Source organism: Hesperophylax consimilis, chromosome 3 (genome assembly GCF_061612785.1).
Source record: "Hesperophylax consimilis isolate HC1 chromosome 3, BYU_Hcon_1.0, whole genome shotgun sequence".
NCBI lineage: Eukaryota > Metazoa > Arthropoda > Insecta > Trichoptera > Limnephilidae > Hesperophylax > Hesperophylax consimilis.
Window position 1 is genome coordinate 22,536,148 of NC_142838.1, and position 22,481 is coordinate 22,558,628.

General features: G+C 32.7%; 1 protein-coding gene across 1 annotated transcript; it reads right to left on the bottom strand.

Annotated features, from left to right (window-relative positions):
- Positions 1–13,655: 13,655 nt before the first annotated feature.
- Positions 13,656–21,617, bottom strand: Snup (snurportin-1). Its single transcript, XM_089650972.1, has 6 exons — positions 21,395–21,617; positions 20,715–20,808; positions 20,035–20,202; positions 17,560–17,751; positions 16,450–16,729; positions 13,656–15,500 (listed from the first exon to the last, which is right to left on the bottom strand). The coding sequence occupies exons 1-6, from the start codon at positions 21,535–21,537 to the stop codon at positions 15,076–15,078; spliced, it is 1,302 nt and encodes a 433-aa protein (XP_089507098.1). The 5' UTR covers positions 21,538–21,617; the 3' UTR covers positions 13,656–15,075.
- Between the last annotated feature and the right edge of the window lie 864 nt (positions 21,618–22,481).

The following is a 22,481-nucleotide window of genomic DNA, read 5'->3' on the forward strand; positions in this document are numbered from 1 at the left end:
GCGTTTCAGTATCAGCATGCACATGATTGCATTATAACTTTTGGTTGATCCCCACTCTACCTGGGGGCCTACTCTGTATCTTTCAAAACTTTTCTGCCGCTAGTTTAGCCACCTCACAAACCCGTATTAACCCTTCCATTGCGGTGTTAAAAAATTCCACGTTCTCCGGTTCTATACACTCGGTAAATATTTATATATTGTAATAACTTAATGCATTACTTAAATCTATATATAATAATACCAAAAAATTTGAACCCTGTGTTTAGTATATTTATAGAGATATTTTATTAATTAGAGACCATGTTAAATCAGTTGACAGCACCGGCAAGGAAAGGTTAAACAACGAACTTACTGGTTTTTTAACCCGAAAGATACATAGTAGGCCCCCTGGTCAAGTTTGGGTGTTTTGATTATGCGTCTGTAGATCCACATTTCAAAAGTCTATATATTTCATGTAAATTTAGGGGGTTTTAAACTACTGAATAGCGCTACTCAGCGAGTATCTTATATTAAATATATTTCACCATCGCTGTTTAATGCTATCCTTCAGTAAAATGCCTGATTTTACCCTATGTTCATTTTAATCCAATGATTAAAGTTACTTGTGGGGTAACGAATTAATATAGTATTAACGCTCAGATCTCGTGAAACACCCTGTTAGTATCCAAGTTTTCATTTCATACAAGTTTATGGGGGTGGTTTTTTCTTCACACATTCAAGTAAAAATAATAACCTTTAATATTAAAAGCAATGAATGTTTTATAATTTTATTTTATTTCCCAAGGAACTTTCCCATAACATAACGTTATAAATTCCACTTTACAGTTTCACACTTTAAATTATGAAGCATTTATGACTATAAGGTGGACTCGTCAAAAATAATCTCTAAGACCACAATTAAATTCAACGAGCTTTTGGGTCTAGCTAAATCGTGTGATATTATGATTATAGTATGACTTCAGTTAAATCATACGATTTAATAAGCTAGGTTTATGAGTATGAAATAACTAATCATTTACCTACTTACTTTTACATTATATCTACAATTTATATTACACTAAACATAACTTGTGTTGAAATGGGAGTACCTGCTGTCTGTACCCTATGAGAGTGAGTAAACTTGATCCGACCGACTGCTAGACGAGCGACCTACCCACTGGTCTATTAACCAACTTATTCTTATTTATTGAACGTCTGTAGGCTTTTAAAAACGAAAATTTATCAGTACATACATAGTTAGAATAGGTATCATTGTAATAAATACATTTTACAACATAATACAAAACATATCAGTTATATTCACAACTAATTATGTTTGCTTTGGTGTATGACGGAGAGTTTCAAATACATAGAAAATCGTCTCTATGTGGTTTACATGTATTTGGAGTACGGTGAAATCGTGATAACTGGGAGTTATATGAATAGTTAGTGATATGAATAGTTAGTGCTATAGTTATAACGTTATAGCTGCGGAAAAGATGGTGGAGTCGAGTAGATTTAACAGGGATACTAATGATAAAATTGTGTGTTACAAAATTTTATTTAACCGTACTTATATTATGTATGAATCTAAAAAAGTCAAAGCAGATATAAGCGTAACGAAGAAGATTAAGAAAGGGAGGTTTCGACATATATAAGGGAAGGAAAAGAAAGGAGTGTCAGAAGAAGAGGTCGGTGAGTAAGGCTATCGTGAAAACAAAAAATTTTATTTGATAAATTTGTGTTATTTCACAAAATACTCATTTAAAATTAAAACGTTACTTGATATGGCTTTGGCCGTGTTTGATGGCCAGATCCGAATAGCCAGATACTTCATAATTGGGGATGCCAAAGTCTCACTGGCTCCAGACGGTTGGGAGCAGTTGGGACTCTTGTGCGGTTTCACATAAAAAAAATAAAAAATTATCAAATTGGGGATGTTTGAAGAAACAACGTCACTTAAAATATGTATCAGACGATGCATGAATGTAACTGAAGCAAAGATTATTTATAACCCTGTAGAGTAACACCACGATGTTTAGTTAGTTTTATTATATCATTATTCTTATTTCAGTCAATGGCTTGTGTAAGTAAGTCATATTTATGCACTTTTATATTTTTTTGTTAAAATAATCGCCATGAATAAGTAATTATGATTTATTACATTTTTAAACATAATAATAAATATTATTCTAACTTAATCGATCTTTGCGTGTAAATAAAGCGTGGTTTGCACGGGTTGATGTATTATTTATTTTAAGGGGCACGACAAATTAAAGTTTATGGTTGGAAGTTTAAAATATTTTCGGTGAATGCGAATAAATTAAACGGGGTAGAAATGAATGACAACTTTTAGAAAATCATTTTGAAAAACTTTAATTAAAAATCAGTTTTCTGGGGTTGCCTAACTTTTATGTGATTTAATTCTTTTTTTATCGCAGGGATTATTCATATAACTGGATACCTACAAATAATACATACGTTTTTGTAAATAATATCAAATAAATATTGGGAAATACAGTGGGTGGCCAAATTATTAGTTACACTTGCAAAAATTTAATTATTCTCAATTTGTAGCTGTACAACACTTTTAAATACCTAGTGTTCAATTCCTATCGGCGGCATTTATGTTTACTCGGTAGATATTTTAGAATTTGTATGGATAATTCAGGTATTTCAGTAATTATTTCTTAAAACTTGTTATGAAAATTACAGATACACCGATTTTCAATTGTGGTTTTTGATAATAATAATATTGTGTAATTCGGCGTAACAGAAAGGTGTTCGCAATAATCCATCTGACTATAGAATTAAATTGATATTGACAGTATAAACTTGAAACTGTACTTAAAAGATTTGTGTAAAAATAAATATACAACATGATGACATAATAATAGTTTTACTAAAAAGGAAATTGAATATGCGGATACGATTAGGACTCTTAAATTACGGTGGCTATGGGGAAACTCCATTTAAGATGCCGGAGTGGGCTGTGCCGGACAGCCTGGACGAGAGTGTTTCTAATTATAATTATTATAAATCTATAGCTTTTAGAATTGAACTTTTATATTTTTTGCTTAGATAATTCAATGTTACGATTATCCTATCTTTTATTATAAATACATTATCTAACAAAAATGTTTGTTTTCAGTGAAATGCGTTTTATTCTGGAACTTTCTGTCAAATGACAGCTCGGTGATTTAAAATACAAATGAAGAAAGACGCCTTAATGTACCTCATGAAGAAATTAAACACCGAAAACCGTCGCGTTTTGCCTTAAGTCAATGTTTGTATTCTCGCGACGAAAGATTTCCTCGTATTTACAGTTTTCCCGCTGAATTTAAGTACGTAATATCTTAAAGTTATATAAGAATATTCGTGTACTTTGCAAAGTGCTTAATTTGGCAGAGGCTCAAAAATCTTTTCATTCTACTTTTGAGAAATCAAATGAAAATAAATTCCATCACCCTCGACTTAGATACTTAAAATAATGAAGTTTCCTGGAGTTGGAATTGTATTGATATTTCAGAATAGAATTTCTTTCTTATTTTTCTGCAGCTCAGATTTTCGCACCTTTGTTGAATAAGTTGTTTGCTGAATTTCTTTACAAAAATTTCCGCAATTTATCAAAAGAAAAGTATGAATTTTAGAAATTTTGGGCACGAATGTAGTGTTCCTAGAAAATACTTAAAGACGAAAAAACTTATTTTATTGACTCACCCCACGTACGAACAAGGCGTGATTTTTCAATTAAATGGTTAGAAAATGTTTCAACCAGTTCTTACGTAGGCACGGTTTTATCACATCGATTCTTTCGTTTCTACCAAATAAATACAGAGTAAAATATTATTTTCCGTCCTTTTTTTTACCTGGAATAAATCTTTTATATTTCTGACGTCGAAGGTATCTAAATAATAATAACATTTTCGCGTGGGCTCGATAACCGCGCAGTGCGAAACCATACACCTACGTCCTACAGTCATACTTATAAAGATTCCCTAATACGCCGCTGCATCGTTGGTATAGCTATACGAGAAAGAGGGCCGTATACTGCTCGAGTTAATATCTTTACGCATAATAATATTCATGCAAGATTTTTTTAGACTGGCACCACTTTGTTGCAAATCTCAAAAACACGGTCATTTTCGCATTTCACATTTTTTTGTTAACTTCACGATTCTTCGGATTAAATTTGTAATGTCTTTGTTAGAGTCTGTTTTGAATTGCATCTAAATCTGACCAATTCGATTATGTGTTCCGTATTTGCTTTGATAAATCGATATTTAGATTTAAAATATTACTCCGATGGTGCTGCAAATGGGTATTATCTATTGTTTTTTTTTACATTTTTGTTGTCAAATCAACTAGATTTTTAACAAAATCCGCCATCTCCGTCCTTACTACGATCATAATACGTTCCAATTCCTGGAGGTCGGGCGGTTTAAATATCTGTCAACTACTAATACTGCCGTATTACGGCCGGTATACGCAGTACGTAACCACATGATTATGAGTAGGTAATGTTTTCTACTATCGCCCGTATTATCTATTATAAGTAAGACAGCTATAGATTGTATTGTGATCTTAATTAGAAAATGATGCCTATAATAAATATTTGGTTACCTACTTACTGATAATTATTATGGTTGTCATTGCCATTATTATTAAATGTTATTACATACATTATTAAATGAAGTTTAATTCATTAAGTATCAAATGAGTATGTCCATACTGTTTAAAATTGGATAATGTTTTGAATAGTTTATGTTGTGTATTCATAGGTACTTGTATATCAATAAAAACTGAATGTCATCAGTGGTTTGCTTGGTTTGAACCATTTACATATTTAAATACCACAGTTGAATAGTTGAATGACACTATATAAAATATCATTAAAAAAATATTATTGATTCTTCCCTCGTGGGGCCTTCGGGGAACCCATTAAAGAGGGACTTCCAATGGGAAAATCCTTACCGCTACAGGTTTTTTTCCATGGGATGCTTACGGGGGAAAACAGGGACCCTCATTGGTATTGTGGTATTGATTGCGTGGTTTTATTGAAATTTTCTTCAATTTCTAACGCAAACATAAACTTGAAGGAAACTAATTTCATGACGGACATTAAAGATATTATATGTCTACATTAAATACATCCGACCAAATTGAATGATCGTAACGTAAATATGATCACAAAAGCTATAACTAAATATGTTACTGCGTTGGGTGCTTTACGCGTATTGTTTCTTCGAATTAACGCCGCGTTGCGAATAACTATTAAATCCAATACAACGGAGTGCATCCCACCTCCCATCCCAATCCCCATCCCCCGTCGCCCGCTGCACGCTCTGCCGGACCGATGCCCGCTGACCTGTGCATTTGTGCATTATGATATGACGAACGTTTTTGCCAGATGCACAATACCAGTTGGGATCTGTGTCCGTAAATGAATCGTAGAAAATACAATTATTTGTGCAGTTGACCTGATTTGTTATTGTTTTATAACTCCTACCGCAGCGCGCTAATTTGATGAAGTTTATCGGTTGGTGCAACATTGATTGAACACGTTGTGTATTAATAACTATTGTGGTTGTTTCTTTGTGGATATTTTAATCATTCTACTAGATATGTTTAGACATCCTCCGTGGTCAAAGGGTGAGGCTCTCGACTAGCAAGGCGGAGGTCGCAAGTTCAAATCTGTTATTTGTGTTATTTCACAATTTTATCATTTAAATAATATATGGTATACTTGCGGCACGTTCCAGAGGGGAAGATACTATCAGTATCGCCTTGATGTAAGACCGCCATTCAGAATTGAAACTTTGCTTGAAATGGCTTTATCCGTGTTTGGTGACCAAATCTGAATAGCGAGGTATTTCCCTACCATCCTCTTCGCTATCTCCTTTCCCTCCCCACTACCTTCAGCCTCACAACATACTCCAATTGGGGATGCCGTAGTCTCACTGGCTCCAGATGGTCGGGAGCAGTTGGGTCTCTTGTGCGGTAATCACATTAAAAAAAATTAAAAAGACAACTAGAATGTATGAATCCATTTTGGGACAATATCATAAATTTTAAGCAACATATTGTGTCCTTTTTTCAGGTTTTCTGACTGATAAATTTCTACTTTATCTTTTTGTAATTACTTCCAGCTGGGCTTTCGAAGTATGAAATAATTGTGAAAAAATAATGAAAATAATTGATGAATATTGAAGTTGAAGTTATTAATTTGTTGATCAGTGGAAAATCTTTATGAGGAAAATGATGTTAACTGGGGAGATAGTTACATAATAATAATAATTGGATAATTTGTATAGCGCCGTTTTGGTAAAGAATCTCCATAAGGTGAATTCACATTAGAAAATTTCAAAAACTACAATCACTCTATACAACTCCTTTATAGCTCCATATTTTAACTATTGCTTAACGATTATTTTCTTGTGGTACGACAGAGTACAAAATGATTTCCAAAATAGGGCTGCAAATGAATTTTCAAAATCCAAACAATTTTTCAAAAGTAACCAAAATGTAAATGGATCTAAATTTCCAAACAGCGAAACAGGTGCTGACCTTAAACGTGATGATATTACTGTTACCAAAATACTTTTACAACAAGGTCATTCACAGACATAACACAAGGACGTGCAATGAAATCTGACTAACAAAAAAGGAGAAATACAATATGCAAAATAGTTTATTCTACAAAGGATGAAATATAATAATGCACGGACGGATTTAATAGTATGTAAGTTATAATAAATTATTAATTTGTAAACACAAATGCACAAATAAGTAAATACAATTGATAAACAAATCAGTTTTAACAAAACGTACATAATGTTTAGTTTTTAGTGGATAGTAAACGCATTAAATATGTATAACTTTGAGGATCTTTGGACCACATGGTTTTATATATGAAGGCTTCAGGTGTGGATTTAGTTATGTAAAGAAAGGTAAAAATTACCTGTTACAGACAACTTGATAATTTTTTTCAGAATATTTCTACCTACATCATAAAAAAAGCGGAAATTTTTGGTTGTGCAATGATGGAGAACTTGGTTTTGCAGAGTAATGAAACCACGATGCATTGATTATTACCTTATAGTTCGTATAGAAGGAACAAAGCATAAATATGTTTTTTCTGAAAAATCGGGTAAACCGATAAAAGTTAGCCCCAGTCGGTCCCACTAGCAAATATATAAATTCCAACTCTATGTGAATATAAGGTAATTATTTCATTTTATAATTAATATTATCCAGTTCAAGGGAAAGTCACATTGTATCCATGGCAATGTTTCTCAATAAAAATAGTTTAACTGTTTAATCTGGCAACATTGAGGAAAAATTCAAATAAAATTATGTAATTACGACAAAAGCGGAAACGGTGAATATATTTTCTGCCGGTAAATAAAATCTCGTGATCTTCCATACTTTCCTACGGGTACTCCACCGAGTGTATAAAAATATAGCTATAAAACAAACTATGAATTAAAGTGTACCTAGGAAGGTACCTATATTTATAACCATTTTTTATATAATTACTAATAAAATAAATATAATTTACATACCAAAGCGTAGGGGGGGAATGGTAGGAGTCAACATGACAGGGAACTGTCAATAAAGGTCCATGATTCTAGTTTTAAAATCTGTTCATACCTACATACTGTGCGTCACGTAATGACATTCTAAGGCGTGTTTATAATTTTTTAAGAATTATTATAAAAGTCCTTGTTACTAATTTTTATTTTTTTAGTGTAGATAGCTGGGGAAATTTGATCTGGTAATATGTGGGATAATTTCAAAGATAAGTCACCTGTATAAAGAAGTTTTTTTATATTAAGTTGTTACTAAATTGATTTCCACTATAAATGTACTTTTTTGTAAAAATTTTGGCTTGTTTCTTATTGACTAAGCGGTTTCAGGTTTATATCCGTTGTTTATAATTGACAATATGATTATTTTACATTAACTCCACACCATGTCATCCTTGCGGATGTTGTGAGGAGGGACTTTTGGAGGAAAGGAAGTAGGGAAACAGATATTTGAAAAGACCCACGTCGCGTCGTAAACAATAGGAAACGCAGAGGCTAGTAAACCTTTCCTAAACTCTTTCTGAACTCAAAAACTAGTCGTAAAAATGATTCGTTCTCATGTGAAAAAAACGTCAACTGTGTACAAATGTTGGGCGCGCATTTGGCATGTTTCCCGACTGCGCTCCGGCGCCGAAGGTATCAATGACACTGGTTCCTCGGAGTTTCTTCCATTAAAATACCGATTAATCAATGTACTGAGTGCAATAATACGTCCTCGACAAACTTTAACCATTGATTCCCGAGCTTATTTGGAGCAAAAATGTAGATGGTATTTTGGTCACCGATTAAAATTTTTCGTGCCGTAGTAATTATGAAAGCGCCCATCGTTTGCCTTGAAAACTTTATCTCATTAAAGATAGTTGTAACCTACATTCAGAGAATCTATTCAAGGAATCAAATATATTTTCAGTTAGGGATGTAATTCATGTAAGACAAAATATCTTTTGCACAAACTCTGAGAAACTAAACGTACAATTTTATGCAACTTTGAGAAGTTTCGCGAGAGATTGTGAACACCTATACAAATGTTTAGGAAAGTTGAACTGCTCCATAGATCAAATGCAACATTTTACAAGTCACATATACAAAAGCTCTCAACTCCGAAGTTGTGTTGGGCAAATCCAAAATGTGTGTTAGCGAATATCAAAAGAACCTTCACCTATTTTATAGAAGATATTATTTATATTTCAAAACGAAAAATGGTTAAAAATGGATTCATATAACTACCGTAGGATCCGAGATAGTAACAATAATCATAGACGTTGTTGAATGCAAAAAAAAATGGTTTATTTACAAGTGAATTAATGTTAAATATCAAGTTCGTCGAAATCTCAGAGTTTATTTCATTATTTTTAAATCACTATGGATTTTTATAAAAATAAATACAAGAAAATCGGAGACTGGAAATCTTTATTTAATGATGTCACAAGCTAATAAAAACGTATTTATTTGTTTTATTGTTAAAATAACTAAAAATTTGAATTCTTTTAGTAACATTTTCGTATTCGTTGTAGAAACATCTATGCATACGATTATTTCCAAGTTATTTTAAAATTCATGCAAGTGGCCTATTCGGGAAACAAAAGACACAAGAGAAGGAAGCGGAGAGAGGAAAGAGGAAGATTCATAAATACACCTGGCAGTTCTCATTTCTATACGGTATAATGGTCCTTCGTCAAAGCAATTCTGAGAGAATAATACAGTCTGGAACGAGGTGAGAATATGTTTTACGTGAATACCGCACAAGAGTCCTAACAACCTGGAACCAATGGGAAAGAGAAGAAGGTTGAGAAGAGGAAGATGGGGAAATACCTGGCTATTCAGATCTGATCACTAAACACGGCTAAAGCCATTTCAAGGAACATTTAGTCAAAACTATGAGAGGAACGGCTGTGAAGCCTTTTTCATTCAAAACTTAAATTTGGATTTGAGGCCAAAATACTTGACCAAACTGAATAATTATTTTTTTAATCAAAAGGTGTGGCAAATGTTTAGTACTGATATGTGTTTCTTTAATTGTTTGTTTTCAATTTATAAAATATAGGCAATTAAAGGAATCGATTTTTTGCGTTTTTAGGGGCAAATTTAGCAATAATTTGTGAGTTATATATATTACAATCCAATATACATTATAAAAAGAAACCCGTGTTTCCCTACCCGCCTAATTTTTTTCACAACCAGCCACTGCCACCCACCAGTGGTTATGGTGGTAGATAGCCCTTGGTGTCACATCGAAAGTAAGAAAGTTTGGTGGGGGTGGCTGAGCGTGGATCGGAGTGTGTGACGAAAATGTCGAAATTATGGGAAGGTCGCTAATGTTTCAGTTTATTTCAGAATGGGCCCGCCGACTGTATCGGCGAGTCCGGTAGGTTCAAGATAGTTCATGAAGGTTCTCGATTGCTCTAAAAGGTTATGGAAGGAAAACATTCAAGAAGGTTCTATAAAGTTCCAAACTGAGAGGCGGAGTGTGTCGCTGAGTTCCGGAAAGTTCAAGAATACTCTTGAAAGTTCTGGAAGGAGTCACAGCAACGTGTTGTAAGGTACAGACAGTAAAATATAAAAATATATAAATTATTGAAAAAGCATTTTGATGGGCTTAAATATAACTTATAAACGACTGATTTACGTTGGAGTCTTGGAGAAATGTGTATATATTTCCTCCAAGGTAGGAACACAAAATTGTAGCACACAAATTTTAAATTTCAACCCAAAAATCTGTTTAATTTTTTTAAATATATTTATATATTATTTACAAATATATTCCATTATATTTGCAATGTAATTAGGGAAACATGTTTTTAATTATTATCATTAACTCACATAATGCCAAAATGCCCTAAAATCATGCAAAATTAAATTAAATTCTTTGATGGTCTATGGCCCAGTATATCAGTATTTGTTGTGATGGTTTCACTTGCCAGGACTCCTACCAGATAGCAGCTTTACAGAAGTAAATATCTCTCATTGCGAGGACTGTTAACAATTTAAAATTAAAATAAATAAAATAGCACTTATCCGTACCAGATACTCGGTGTGCCTTTTGATAAAAAAAAATATTGAAGATAAAACTAACAACTAGGAATCGAACCTAGGATCACTCGACCATGGGTACCTAATTATCAAACCTCATATTTCAAATTCAGAATTAAAAATATTATCTTACAACTATTTATTTTTTCCATATTTTTGGCAGCTTATTGAAGGATCAAAATTTTCTAATGAATTGGTTTGTAACTCAGGTAGTGTCTCGTATAAACATATTCGATTTCATTTTGTAATTTTTGAATGAAAGACAGTTGATAAATATCGTACGATTGCTTGTATCGTCCTCTTACCTATAGTGTTATCTTCCAAATAAATAACCGGATATAACCTAACCACGTCGCCTCATTGCATATACCAATTATTATTATTCAGTTTGTTTGGGTATTTTGGCCGCAAATCTAAATTTAAGTTTTGTATGAAAAAGGCCATTCAGGCGTTTCTCGTAATATAAAAATTGAGCAACAAACGTATCGAACTAATTGAAAACAAATTCGGGAGCTATCGAAAGAAATCGATGCTTTCCAAAGAGTCAACAATCCATTGTCACGAAATAAAAAATAAAAAAAACTGTCTTCAATTGGCGCGCGAGGGGGATAATCTTAAATATACCCTGGTCAATCATCCCCACTTTCTTTGTAAAGTGTAATATTATATGACTCCTAGACAGATTTGGGTATTTGCAGCCCAGGGGCCGAATAGGAGAGGAATGGGAAAGAGAAATACGTAGGTAATCATATTATTTAACAAACAAATGATTTTTTGCAATCAGTGAAGTATTTAGTTACGGTTTTTTGTGTTTTGGGGATGTTTGTTGCCACAGTGACAATATAAGATCATCGTGTAGAGGGTGGTCCAATTCACTCTAATGCTAGGTATACATACGCGAGCCGAACTGCCGAACTGAATCTCAACTTATGGGAAAGGAACGAAGCAACTGCTAACGGCGCGAAAAGCCGCTTGCAGTCTTTTCGTTTCGTTCTTTTCCCGTAATTCGTGGCTCAGTTCGCGTTTAATTTCGCAAATGTATACGTAGGTACAGTAAGGTGGTTCACATATTAAACCAGTGATTAACATAGTTAGGAAACATTTCATAACGCAGGGGAAGAGATCTTTCTTAGGGTCACGATGAATAACATAAACACAATGCTGTGGGAGTCTGATTTGTTGTGGTGTATGTGATACTGCACAAGTGTCTAAGCTGACGGAGCTATTGGGACTTCGGCATCCCAATTTCGTGAATGTTGTTTATTGTGCGGCTCAAGAATGGAGAGGGAAGAATAGGAAGATAAAAACGAAAGTAATTGTGTGTTCATATCTGGTCACCAAACACTGCTAATGCCATATCAAGCAACGTTTCTATTCCAGATTTGGGCTCCCTGAAATAACAACGTAAGATGACTTTCCATCTGGCAGATTTGGGCTTCCTGAAATAACAGCGTAAGACGACTTTTCGTCTGGCAGATTTGGGCTTCCTGAAATAACAGCGTAAGACGACTTTTCGTCTGGCAGATTTGGGCTTCCTGAAATAACAACGTAAGATGACTTTCCATCTGGCAGATTTGGGCTTCCTGAAATAACAGCGTAAGATGACTTTTCGTCTGGCAGATTTGGGCTTCCTGAAATAACAATGTAAGATCACTTTCCGTCTGGCAGATTTGGGCTTCCTGAAATAACAGCGTAAGACGACTTTTCGTTTGGCAGATTTGGGCTTCCTGAAATAACAGCGTAAGACGACTTTTCGTCTGGCAGATTTGGGCTTCCTGAAATAACAACGTAAGATGACTTTCCATCTGGCAGATTTGGGCTTCCTGAAATAACAGCGTAAGACGACTTTCCGTCTGGCAGATATGGCCAGATATATCTGGCAGATAAAATGATTTTGCGCGTTTTTCATCAAGAAAATGTTTTAAAGAAAAGCATGATGAATAAAGTTACTCAATAGATGTATGTATTCAACTTTGTATAAAATATGTATCTTGTTGGCTTTGTACTCCTTTCACAATCGCTAAAAGGTACAAACACATTAAACCTTACTATTGTGAACATGACACCAATACATATTATATTATCTATACAGTGCATCAATAATGAAGTTTTGTATCTTGCAGATTCCTATGTCGCATGGCGTGGTGTGGCGTGGCGTAGCGTGGCGTGTCGGGGCATGGGGGGGCGGGGCGTGGCATGGAGTGCTCAAGCTGATGATAATATATTATATCAATAAAGAGTAGCTGAAGTTCCAGCATTGCCCGGGCTTTACACAGAGTTTATTGAAATCAGATGTAGACAGTAATTTTCCTCTTATCTTAAACGTCAAGCTTGCAAAATTTCATCAAGAATTATCAAATTAAGGAATGGGTAAGGCCGAGGGTTTTTTCGAAATCTCATGTAGACAGTTACCTTCCTCTTGTTTTGGAGGTTAAGTGTGCAAATTTTCATTGCATTGGTTTGGGTGGTTACTTGACTTAGTGACAAGTGACATGTGTGAGAATTTTTTGTGTGGGTGTGAAAAAAAACAAAAATTTAATATGGCGGGACCATAATACTTGAGAGGGTTTTGGTTATGGAAATAAAAGTCAGAGGATTATAAAAACAAAAAAGTTTAATTATAAAAACAATAACACAGCTTTGAAATTCAAGCAAATGAAATATAATAAAGATGTTCGGAATAAAAGATCAGTAGGTTGTGTAGGTTTGTGGTGACAAACACTATTAAGCATTAGTGTCTTATGAAATTAAAACACGGTAAAAGCGACAACATTTTGTAAAACCATCTAAAAATCTGTTAAAACTAATCAAACATTATTAAAAAGTTTTGTTTAAAATTAATAGGAATAAATGATTTTTTTCATACAGTCAACTGTATAAAAATAGGGCATTACATTGACAGGAACTTGAACTAAAAAAAATAATAATAACATTTTTTGATAAGTGGGTGGCATCCACAACATAAAAAATAATTTTACCATTTAAAAAAAGAGATGCATTTCATAAAAACTATAATTCTTATGAATTTCTATGGAATGTTTTTATTTTTATGCAATTTTGATTAATAATTTTAAAAAAATTAAAACTGACAAAATTTTGGCAAAGAGAATATTTCATTTCAGCTGATATACCAAATTTTTTGAAATACAATACTCATCATAGCATATATTATGGTTCTGCAAAATTATTTCTTGAACAGTATTATAAAGAATCATTTTTCATTATTGTGTTTAATTTGAAGAACTATATTTATTTATTATTTTTTTAAATGCAAAGGAAATTAAATGTAATAATGTTATATTGCACATTATTAAGTTCTGCAAGTTTTTTTATTAATGTGTTAGCTGTTTCGACATGCAAGGCCTTTGCAACAAGATAACAGCCTTGAACGCTGAAACATCCATCACAATAATAAAAAACTAAAATACTTGTAGAACTTAATAAAAACATCATTAATATGATTTACTTGAAAATTTAAAAAAATTATAAATAATCGACAAGAGATCAAGTCAATCAGTACCTAATCTAATTTGAGATCTTGAGCAGATTGATTTATTTTAATTAGTAATTAAATAAATAAATTTAAAAAAAAAAAAACAAATAACACAACATAGTTGTAGTAAAATATTCTGATTATACAATAATAAACAAAATAAGGTAATGTAACAAGAATTGTAATAACCAAGAATTATTGTAAAAAAATATTGAAGCTGTTTCATGTAAAAACTGAAATGCTTGGCTTTCTAATGGTATTCAACTCTCACCGATCACCGATCACCGATCACACATATTCAGAGTTTAGAAGTTCAAAAAAAGTAACACATAATCAAATTAACATAGTTTCAAATACCTAATGTAAAAAATCTTATGGGGTTAGCGTTATCTGCCAAAATGATGAAAGCAGAAAGTGAAGTTTAGATAAAACTTGATAAAAACATGGATATGTGTAAGTTAAAAGTAGGACAAGAAAAAATGTTTTTTAAAGTTCCTTAGTAAATAAAAAGCAGGAAATATTTTGAAAAACCTTCCAACTTTGCATAAAGATTGGTCATCAGTAGAAAAGTTAACTAATGTAGTAAAAAAATAAAAAGAATTATTAAAATTAGGAAAACCAAATGATGTATTTCAACGAGCTAATGTTTGCACAACAGTGGCACTTTGCACAAGAGGCAACAACAACAAAAAAATAAGCTGGCAACTGAAAATGTTCTCCTATGCACTTAAATGGCGATTCACTTTGCGATTGGTGAATTATTTGTTGGATTTAAACACTAAATCATATCAATCAATAAAATAAATGAGATAAATTACTGAAATCATAAAAACCTGAGTAGGGCTGAGAGAAGCTTGGTCAACAACCAGTTTTAGTTTGGTTTCGGTTTATTTGTGTGCGAAGGGCCGAAATGCAATACATACATACTTAATCGCTGTGCGGAATCAATCACAACATGCACTCCTAATTGTTTATATTATAAAACTAATTATTTAAGGTATCACAATCGGCATTGCTTATTTCAGCATTACTATCGTCCATAAAACATACGGCTGAATCTGTAGAACTATTGGCGACTTCCATATTTTTTCCCTGCATTTCATTCTGTTCAAAATCACTTGCTTTTCCCACTTTTGGCAAATCCACATCTTCCACTTCTTTAGCCTTTCTTTTGGCTTTATTTGCACAAAACACTACATGTGTCTGATCACTATGGTTTGAGGCAAATGAACTATCTAGGGAAGAGGAGGAAGAGCTGGTGCTTGAGAAAGATCGAACTCTTCTGCCTGTGTACATTTGTTTTTTCTTGGCATTTTCAATTATTTTCTTCTCAAATTCTTCTATATATTTGTTCTGGTTGATGTAATCCTTCGGCCTTTGTTCCATATATTTTTCATGAACTGTTAAATCTGGAATAAACCAAAAAAATGATATATAATAATCACTATTATCATTTTCACTCCTATTTTCCGAATTGCAGACCGGTTGCTTTGAAAAAGCATCACAATTCCTCGCTAATAACTCTACATTAATGAAAATATAACATACATTTTCATATCAAGAATAAATCAATCTCTTTTAATGAATCCCAAATCAAAATAAATTATTGCGGCCTACTAGTTGTGCTTACACCAAAACTTTGTCTTACTCATACATGCATTAGTTAAGGTTAAGAACCATTCTCATCACGGATGAAATTACTAAGATACTGTATGGACATAGGTAAATAATACCTCATCACTTGTAAAAAAAATGTACAGTGTGTGTCTAAATAATATAACAATCGGGACAGCATTTATGAATCTATATAATTATAACAATTGATGGATTTCTATTTGCTAGTTAGTTGATACTATGTACACGGCTATGATAAAATCAAATACATATGATACGTATGTATATATTTGAATCTGGTTCAAGTGTTCCACACAAAGTCATTTTGTTTCTACGAAAACTTAATTCATTGCAGATATAGAATAAAGAATAAGACAAGAATTGCCTTGTGGGCATGTTTCGTGATACAAATATTTGCCCAATTTGGGTCTATATTTCCATACAAAACTGTGTTTCTGAAATTTAAATGTGGTGGAGGACTACGATTTCATGCGAGTGTAAGTGAGACAGAACGCTGAGCGATTGGGCTAAACGAAAGATTTGTTGATGATTGCAGAGAATGAATTAAACCTAGATTAAAAAAAGGATATTTTTTATTAGTCTGCATTATTTATGGTGGAATCAAAATGAAAAAATTCATAGACTTTAAAAATTTCTGTCTATTTAAAAACAAAACAAAAATGGGATATCAGAAGTAACAGGGGAAGTTAAATTATTTCCTATAAAAAAATAAACAGCACTTACCTGGGCCTAGTAATTCATTAACCATGAAAGGAAACAGCCAAACCACTAAGGGAGTGTATCCTCTGACATAGTGACCCTCTTTGTGGTAAAAGAGTAACCCGTCTACAGGAGGATTGTTATCGGGATAAACAGGCCATTGACTCATAAGAGCGTTAATATTCTCCCTGCTACATTCATTCTTCTGCACCGGGTGTATACAGTAGCTGTTTGCTTTTGATATGGTGCCCAGATGTGGGGATTCCTCAAATTTGGATTTCAGCCAATATTCTCTGAACTGCAACTGAAATGACAATAATACACCAATTATTCCCAATTCACCGTGCTTAAATTCAATGAGCTTCGAAAACAATTTGGTATTTTAAGAAATAAACGCAAGGTAATACAAAATATTTTTAGCAAATATAATAAAGGTGCTAAAGAAAAATATGTGTTATTATTTTACATAAAACTCTAACTTTTATTTATGCAGTCGTTTACATCTATTCCTGGAAGTTCGGTTTTACGGGGGAGGGTGCATACAAAATATGAGCATTCACTCACATTTTGTATGGGAATCATTCAAACATATTGTTTGGAAAATTACTGCAATCAGAGATGAAAGTTTAATTCAACCTCATTCGGTTGAATTAAACTTTCTCAGATAATATTGACAGTGAATCACAGCCAAAGTCAAAAGTGTTTGACCGCAATCAGTAAATTGTTCTGTTTACAAAACAGACCTGTTATTGTATATTCCGCAACTCCACCTGCACTCGCTCGTTTGCAATTGCTACAATATTTAGTGGGTCTGTGACCAACCGTTTTTCATTAATATATTTTGAAGAACAGAACTCGATGTTTCAGTGCTGCACTAAGGCCTAAAATATCTATTAACTTCAATATTTGTGTTAGCGAATTCTGTTTTAACAATAACTTACTTGTTTTTTGCAAAAACAAATTGTTCTGTCTTACCAGATGAGTTTATATTAGTTTAGATATTGCGACTATATATTTATAAAAATAGTATATAATTTACCGTAAGCAGTTTTTCAAAAAGTCTAGTTATATTCAAAGAAATTAATTAAATAATATCCTTAAGGATATGCTGGCGAACAAGAGGTTGATACTCACATCACAATCAGTCATAGACAAGTTTCCCCAAGCCAGTACATCCAGAACAAACAGCATTCCTAATTTGTCATTAAGGACACAGTCTAGCATGCAGAACTGTTCCAGTTTAATATTGCTTTTCAGTCCCCCAGGGAGCGTGGACCTAAATTCCTTGTAAAAGTTTCCGTGTTTGGAGTAAGCTCTTGTCCTGCCCTGTGAAAAGTAAACAAGATAATTTTTAGCAAGATAATGGGGCGTTTCTAGACGTTATTTACTTTCAATTTGAATGCTTAACCTCTCAGACAAAGACTTTTATTTACTGTGTGTTCCTTTGAGAACTGTCAAAACGTGAAAATTTTTGTGTTATTTACGAGTTTTGCTAAAAGCTTCATAACTCACGTTTTGGGAAACGTAGCCTCATTCTAAAAAATGTTTTGGAAAGATTATGAAATTCACTATCGTATTGTGTTGTTATACGTAAATATTTGCGTTTCTAAATATACATTTTATGAAAACGTCAAAAATATGTAAAAATCGCTGACCATTATTTCAAAGCCGTGAAAAATGTACTTTTTTCTGAGTATCATAAAGAAATAACACTTTATATATTGAAGAAATATAATTAAAAACTATTAGTCACCTCAAAATATTAACCGTCCAAACTAAAATATTTTTAATAAATTATTTAGAAACGCAATAAATTATGAACGAACAAGATGACAGATCCAATCGGCTTAGATAATGCACCTCTACGTTCCATAGATATTCTTGAATACAGACGCGTAGCGTTATTCATTATCGATACTCTGTTTTTTAAATCATGGCAATCCGTATACTAGTGATGGAAATAAATCGATTTTTGTAAAATCTCGCGCGTTTACGTGAAAAGACGTTCTAATGTCTTGACCGCTATTATCATATTTACGTCTTTTGACTTTCTAATCTTCTGAGTGGTTAAGAAAGCTAGCTACTTATTTCTTCTCCCAAAAGCCTAACTAGACAGTTAGGTTTCCGAACTTTGAATTAGTATTGGATTCTCATAAAATATTTGTGAAACAATCGAGTGGGCATCAATAGTGGAAAAACCCGCAAGTGTGACTTCTCAAAGTTTGGATATCGAGGGTCCTAAGCCAAAACCCGCAAGTGTGACTTCTCAAAGTTTGGATATTGAGGGTATTTGTTTGGTATTTGTTCCCGATTTTTAACAAAAAAACTCTGATTTTTAATTGAATTTGAAAACTATGTACTTAATATATTATTTTTTAATTCAGTGCATAAATGTATAACGGAGGAATACCTAAAATCTGAATCCAGAATTTATAATATTTATAGAGTTATTAGAAGCAATGTGTAGTAAATACACACCACAGATAAGGTAAGGTTAATTTAGTTTATTTTCTGGTTGTTTTTTTTTGTCATTCTTAAATATTAATTGCTACAATAAAAATGGGTTATGTGTTTTAATAGAACCGTTAACTCTCTGTCGGGCTCGCCTGATATAACAGGTACCGCCCGGAATCTTTTGTTACTCCCTCCCCACCAGAGCGGCATTGGATCTCGCCCTTCCCAGTACCTAACTATCTTCAGAAGGCGCATTGAATCCCCCTACACAGTTTTTTACCTGACAATGTGGAGAGTAGTATGTGACGTCCATGTTCTGTTAGTCACATTTTTTAAGGTAAGGGTTTACTTATTTATTCCTTCACAATTGTTTATTCAGCTCATTTTATGATATAATAATAATACTAATTTTATGGATATTTTATAAAAGTAAGTAGAAAAGCCTATCAGGCACATTGCGCAAATGATTATGTTTATGCCCGTTTCAAAATTTGATTCGTTTTGGTTTTATCAATTTATTTTTCTTCAAACTATCATATTACTGATTATTTCGTCACATTTTTTTTTTCATCTAATTTAATTTATTCTTTTAGTATCTATCCCTACCAAGGTCAGCCAGAAGGTTAATAATTAATGATTAATTTTTTAAATCGCTAACGCTTTTTTGCCTGTCCCAGAAATTAAAAAAAAAATACCCTCTTTAAATATACACGAACACACAATAATGTGAAAAGATTAATTATTGGCAAAAGAACATAACAAATAATTTCAAAATGAGTAACATTTATTAAAATTAGTGAGTCAGTGAAATAATTGTATTATTATATTTACTAATTTTGATTTACAAATCACTGCTTTGAACATAGAAATGTATGGAGCGTAGTGATTTATTTTTCTAAATTCAGACCGCAAAACAACCAAAGCCATTTTGGCATTCCGTTCATGTTGTCATTTTTTTAAACCTCCGGAATGGATAAAAATATCGCTGGTGCGTAATATAATTCTAATTCTAAGGAACCTGATGTCCCAAAAAACAAATTATCACTAAAATGTCTCTTAACGCATTTTGGCTTAGGACCTTCGATATGTTCTTTTCCTGTGTATGTTTTATACTAATAAGTAGAATTTGTATAATATGTAGAGATATTCTTTTACCTGAAATGCCACCACCAGCACACGGGTTCCCTTTGGACAAGCTAAGATAAGCCAATTGTTTTGGAGATCTTCCGGAACATTAATCATCCATTCTGATAGCATCAGAGTATCAGCGTAAAAAGGCTTTTTTTTATGAAAACCTGGCACAAATACTTTGGGTTTATAGGCCTGAAAATAGCAACAAAAAAATATTTTGTAGTTTTGCTGTACATTCTTTTTTTCTTGATTTGTTTATTTGCAAAAGTTGTGGTTTGAATATACCACAAGACAATAATGAATTAACATCATAGTGCAAAGAAATTCTAAATTTCTGATGTTTACATGAAAGAACACGACTAGCACTATGGCTAAATGTTGGCAGTTCCATTGATCTTTGCTATGAATAAGTCATAACTAAAATATAAAAATACATCTGGCGTTCGAGATGTTTTCATATTTTAGCGAAGATTCAAATCTCCATCATATATTGAGCGAAAAAACTGTTATCTTTAGGGTTTACAAAGCTAATATACATTTGAAATATCGAACAGTTAAACTGTTCTTGAAAATTTTAAGAAATAACAGATTAAATTTATATAGGAACTGGAATTTTTACAAATTTATTTTAAGTATCATTTTTATCAAGTGAGAGATCGGACCAGATGATATTTTACTCTTATTATTTAAGTTGCGATACTTACTAGTTTAGGTTTCTTCTCAGATTTTTCTTCCAAATCTGCCTCTTTTATTAAATCTAGAATTCCTCGGGACGCATTCACTTGAGAATCCCTTTTCCTTGAAGCAAACAAAGGACAAGCAATGTGAAAATAATAACAGATGAAATTCTCATTCGGAAACATAATCTTCTTTTACAGAGCATGATTTGCATAAAGATTTATGCATACCATTGATGAAAGGGCATGTAGAAGTCAATATGAGCATAATTGTAATATATAAAGAGTCGTTCACAGATTCTATGGTATTCATAATTCATTATGGCTTTAAAAATTATCATTTTAGGTAAAGAGCGGTCTGTTTATATTTCAGCATGTTGACAAAACAAAATGGACAACAATATTATTGCAAACCTGAATGTTGCCGACATTACATTGATTGGTAGCAAAATATGAATTAAAGTGTGAGCAAAATACCACTAAGCGTAAATTGATCAAGAAAACTAAGATATAAATGTAAAGATGACAAGAAACAATGAAGAAAAAATTCGCGGTACGCGATGGTATTTTCATTTCTACCCTACATTATAAAAGTAGACATTTATATTTTCAGAAGGAAGTCCTGGACAGGGAAAACAATAAAATTTTATAATTAAAATTCATTTTAAAAGGTGCAAATGACTGCAAGTAGGTAGTATTAATCTTACTCTTTCTGGGCATTTAACAAATCCGACCTCCTTTTTTCTTGCGTGAATGTCGATTTTCCTTGCGTTTTGTAATACGCAGAGTGATTAAACGCATCTTTTTTCGTTGATAACGAAGTATTAAACGTTTCGAGTAATTCATCCATGATCTCAGTTAATTTAAATCAAACTTTTCCAAGAAATCAAAACTAATATCTTCAGCAGAGTTTCAAAATATAAACCGGGTCTTGACAACTGCGCTCAGCGCTGGAAAATGAGGTTGCCAGAGCTCCAAAGTATATACAAAAATTAACGAGAAATGGGTAAGTGCTCGCTGTCACAGTGTAATTTTTATATTTATAGGGGTTAAATGTTTTTTGTATATTTAAATTCTTAAAAGCCCATATGCCGGCACAAAATAATATATTGCCGTCTTGAACAAAAAAGGCAGATATTTTGACAAAATTCACGAATCGAACTATGAGGAAATGTTTTCTATTGATTTCTGAATACTTTGTGAAAATAAAAATATCCTATTTCAGTCTAAAAAACCGCATATATTTCATTTTATTTCAAAAAATCTGCATTTATACTCACCAAAAGACTAATAAATACAGTATTTGGGGGGTATTTAATGTGCTTTTCTTATGATTCTCGATATACTGTGTTTTTTAAAAAATAGCACAGGTAGTTCCACTTTCTCAGAAAAGCAAGGAAATATATATAACTTTCCTCGAGATAAATCGCGTAGTAATTAATTATTTGCAAGCGAATAATTGGCTGTCACTACAACAATATTTCGTGCTTGACGTGATCCGGTTCCTCGTAAGAGCAATTCTTAGAAAAAGTAACCGGTTCCTCGAAATTTTTTAAATATTTTGTAGCGTTTTTACAATTAATTCTTCTTTTTTTTGACTTTTGACAAACATTGCAAAATTATCTGGTTACTCAAAGAACTAACGTCGACAATTCCAGCAACAGCAAAGGAATCGGTTCCAAGAAGTAAATATCGACCATCTCTAGTCTCGTCATTTGCAACCAGTGATGGTATGTCTCGGAAATTTACCTAGATCCAGGGAAAAAAACAGGGAAACAGCACAACATTTGGGGA

Bases quoted from the DNA above. Each gene is read 5' to 3' on its own strand.
- Snup (XM_089650972.1), bottom strand. From the start codon at position 21,537: ATGGATGAATTACTCGAAACGTTTAATACTTCGTTATCAACGAAAAAA. The intron at 20,809-21,394 runs GTAAGATTAATA...GTTTGCTTCAAG, and splicing joins TTGTTAAATGCCCAGAAAGA to GAAAAGGGATTCTCAAGTGA. The intron at 17,752-20,034 runs GTAAAAGAATAT...TACTTTTCACAG, and splicing joins TGCTGGTGGTGGCATTTCAG to GGCAGGACAAGAGCTTACTC.